Source organism: Agelaius phoeniceus, chromosome 12, assembly GCF_051311805.1.
Source record: "Agelaius phoeniceus isolate bAgePho1 chromosome 12, bAgePho1.hap1, whole genome shotgun sequence".
NCBI classification, from domain to species: Eukaryota; Metazoa; Chordata; class Aves; order Passeriformes; family Icteridae; genus Agelaius; species Agelaius phoeniceus.
This window is the reverse complement of record NC_135276.1, coordinates 19,615,432-19,618,703: the sequence shown is the minus strand read 5'-3', so window position 1 is coordinate 19,618,703 and position 3,272 is coordinate 19,615,432. Positions and strand designations below refer to the sequence as shown.

The following is a 3,272-nucleotide window of genomic DNA, read 5'->3' as shown; positions in this document are numbered from 1 at the left end:
AGAGAGCTCGGAGTTTTGTAGCAATGAAATTTTAATTAATGTGGGTGGGCTGAGAACACAAACGACTGTTTATCAGAGACAATTTATTTTCCAGCGCTAAGTCAACATATAATAGCAAACTTACAACAATTATTTAACTTTTTTTTTTTTTCCTCCCCTTTTTTTTTTTTTTTTTTTTTTAAGAGCTATGAAGCAGGGACAGAGGCAGAGCGAGCTCCTTCAGGCAGGGCTGGGAGCTGAGCTCGCACAAACAGCTCCCCGGTGGACTCGTCCCACGTTCCTGCTTCGCTCGGCTCCGAGGGGCAAGACGCGGAGCTGCGATGAGCCACATCTACGGCAGCCACCTGTCCCCCCTGGGCAGCCCGTCCATGGTTTACCTGCCCGCCGCTCTCGGCTTCACCCCCGGGGCAGCGATGTCCCGGCAGGACCCCCCTCAGAAACCCCCCTACAGCTACATCGCCCTCATCGCCATGGCCATCAAAGAGGCTCCGGAGCAGAAGGTGACCCTGAGCGGCATCTACCAGTTCATCATGGACCGCTTCCCCTTCTACCACGACAACAAGCAGGGCTGGCAGAACAGCATCCGCCACAACCTCTCTCTCAACGATTGCTTCGTCAAGGTGCCCCGCGAGAAGGGCCGGCCCGGCAAGGGCAGCTACTGGACCCTGGACCCGCGCTGCCTGGACATGTTCGAGAACGGCAACTACCGCCGCAGGAAGAGGAAGCCCAAAGCCGCGAACCCGCCGGACGCCAAGGGCACCGAGCAGCCGGGGCCGCCCGCCCGCCCCGTCGAGCCCAAGCGGGCCAAGGGGGACGCGGCGGTGCCGCGGCCGGCTGAGGGGACAGCGCCTTGTCCCCCGGCCCCGGTGCCCCCCGCCGCCGCCCCGCCGCACAAGAGCGTTCCCCGGGGCCGCAGCTTCAGCATCGAGAGCATCCTGGCCCAGGGGCTGCGGCCGCCGCCGCCCGGGGCAGCGCCCAAGGCGGCCCGGGCCAGCCCCGGCGGCTGCCGCGGCGGATCGCTGGTGGCCGGCGGCGCCTTCGGGCCGGCCCTCAACGCTTCGCTCATGCTCGACTCCCAGGTGCACGGGAGGCTTTACCACATCGGCATCCCCTTCCTCTCCTGCTTCCCGCTGCCCTTCTCCGAGGCGGTGTTTAATTTCCAGTAGCTGCCCCCCTCCCCTGCAATCAACGCGCCCCGAGCGCTGCTGCGGGGGGCGCGGTGGGAGGGGGAGATCGGACTCAGACCTCACCACGCGGGTAAAGACCTAAAAAATCCCCCCCCCCCCCCGCCCCAAAGCGATGTTTTAAAGGTGACTCAGGATTTCAGGGCATTTTCAAGGCGCGTTTTGCTGCGGACTCTCTTTGGGCGGGTGCCTCCCACCCCCTGCCAGAGCGACTTTGGAAGGTAAAAAGCGGCTTTGTGCTCCCGTGGGCGGTGGAGGCAGAGGCAGCCCCACGCTGGCCCCAAGCCCCGTGGGCTTTGCTCTGCACCTTTAGTCTTTGCATCCCTCAGGTTCCTCAGAGCAGGTTTCCCCCCCGAGCCCTTCAGGTCTCTGTTTTCTTTTCTTTTTCCTTTGAAAGCCAAGCCCCATACCGGGGGGAGGAGGCTGAGTTTTGTTTTGCCATTGTTAATACCCACAGGTATGAATAATGCCCGTAATTTTGCCATCAATACCCACAGGCACATGATAATTCCTGATATTCCCCACTGGCCCAGTCCTCCCAGTGGGTAACTGGAGCTGAACTCATGGCAGACCAAGCAATCCAGGCTCATCCTGAATATTCCTGCTTGCTTTGACCCAGCATGGGGTGGAACTGGTTTCCTGCTCAGCACTGGTGCTTTGGAGTATCCCCACAGAGCTTCTGCTCACGGATGTGGCCAAAAAAATGGGGATGGATGTGCAAACATGAAAATTTGTCTTGTTCCAACTCTTACTGGGATTGATTTCTTCTGACCAAAAACAACTGAGGCAGGGTTGTGGAGGCCAGGAGAAATACCAGAAAAAAAGATAAAAAGAAACATCAGCAATGTTTCTAAAGTTTTTTTTTGTAAAGAAGGAAGAATCCTGACACACTGCAAGAAATAAGGAATATTTTGTATTTTTGTTTGCCGTAAATAGAGGCTTTTTGTATATTCGTGGATAAATGCCCTTTTGGGGAAAAAAAATTATATTCTCAATTTTCATTCTGAAACTAAACCTATATCCAATAAAGGTATTTTTGTTCAGGATTGTGGCTGGTGTGATGTGAAACACCTCTTGGCTTGTGCTGGAGGATGGAGGAGTGGGGCCTGCTGCTGACATGATGGGCCCCAAAGAAATGGAAGAGGCTACAAATAAGCTCCTGGGATATTGCCTGTTCCTTGAAACTGATGAAATCTTCCCAGAATGATTGTTCCTCCTTCTCTTCCCCTTCTTTCATCCCACCCTGTCTCAAAAGCAAAGCTTGCTCTTAAATGAGCACCTGGATATTGAAAATGTGGGGGTTTCAGGTGAGTTTTGGTTCAGTTTTTGCAGAGGAAGGTTGGCATCAATTCCTTGATGTTTGGACCAGGGTTGTTCATTTCAGCCCAAGGCAAAGAGCTCTCACATGGGGAAGGACAGAAAATCTCCAAAAGGTGAGAATTGTTATTTAGCTTCCCAAAAAAAGGATGCTCACAGGCAGATCCCTGGATTGGCTGAGCTGGAGCTTCTCAATAGAAAGACAATAAAAAATATATTTTATTTTTTTAAATCAGATTTGCAAGACAGACTTTATTTTATTAACTTCCCATTTCTGGCAGCTGCTGTTTGAATGTCTATTGAGTTGTTTAAAGTTCTGGCACTGAATGAGAAAGCGAAGAAACACTTGCAAAAGGTTGTGAAGGTGTCACTGCTCAGTCCCCAGCATAATTCCCAGGGCTGGCTGAGAGCTGAGAGGGTTCAATGTCCCTGTGTGCCACTCCTGGCCCTGGGTGGCATTAGGGACAGGTGCCAGGTGCAGAGGGGGTCACCTGGCCAGGAGGTTCCATTCCAGGCTGTCACTGACATCACCCACAGGAGGCTGCAGGAGGAGGAAAATGAGCCCAGCAGAGCCCTCAGATCCCCCCTGCACCCCCTGTGTGCTGATTTGGGCTCGGGCTGGGGTGGGAGGCTGATGCTCCCTCCCAGGAATTGTTTGATGGGTCTCCATCAAGCCCTTCCCACAGGGAGGGACCCTGCATCCCTGCTGTCCCCACAGCCAGGCCCATGGAAAGGTTTCACCCCCCAAAATTGGATATTCATGCTCTCAGT

General features: G+C 54.3%; 1 protein-coding gene across 1 annotated transcript; it reads left to right on the top strand.

Moving 5' to 3' along the window:
- Positions 1–2,228, top strand: FOXL1 (forkhead box L1). The gene has a single exon (XM_054640951.2). The coding sequence runs from the start codon at positions 321–323 to the stop codon at positions 1,164–1,166; it is 846 nt and encodes a 281-aa protein (XP_054496926.2). The 5' UTR covers positions 1–320; the 3' UTR covers positions 1,167–2,228.
- Positions 2,229–3,272: the final 1,044 nt, after the last annotated feature.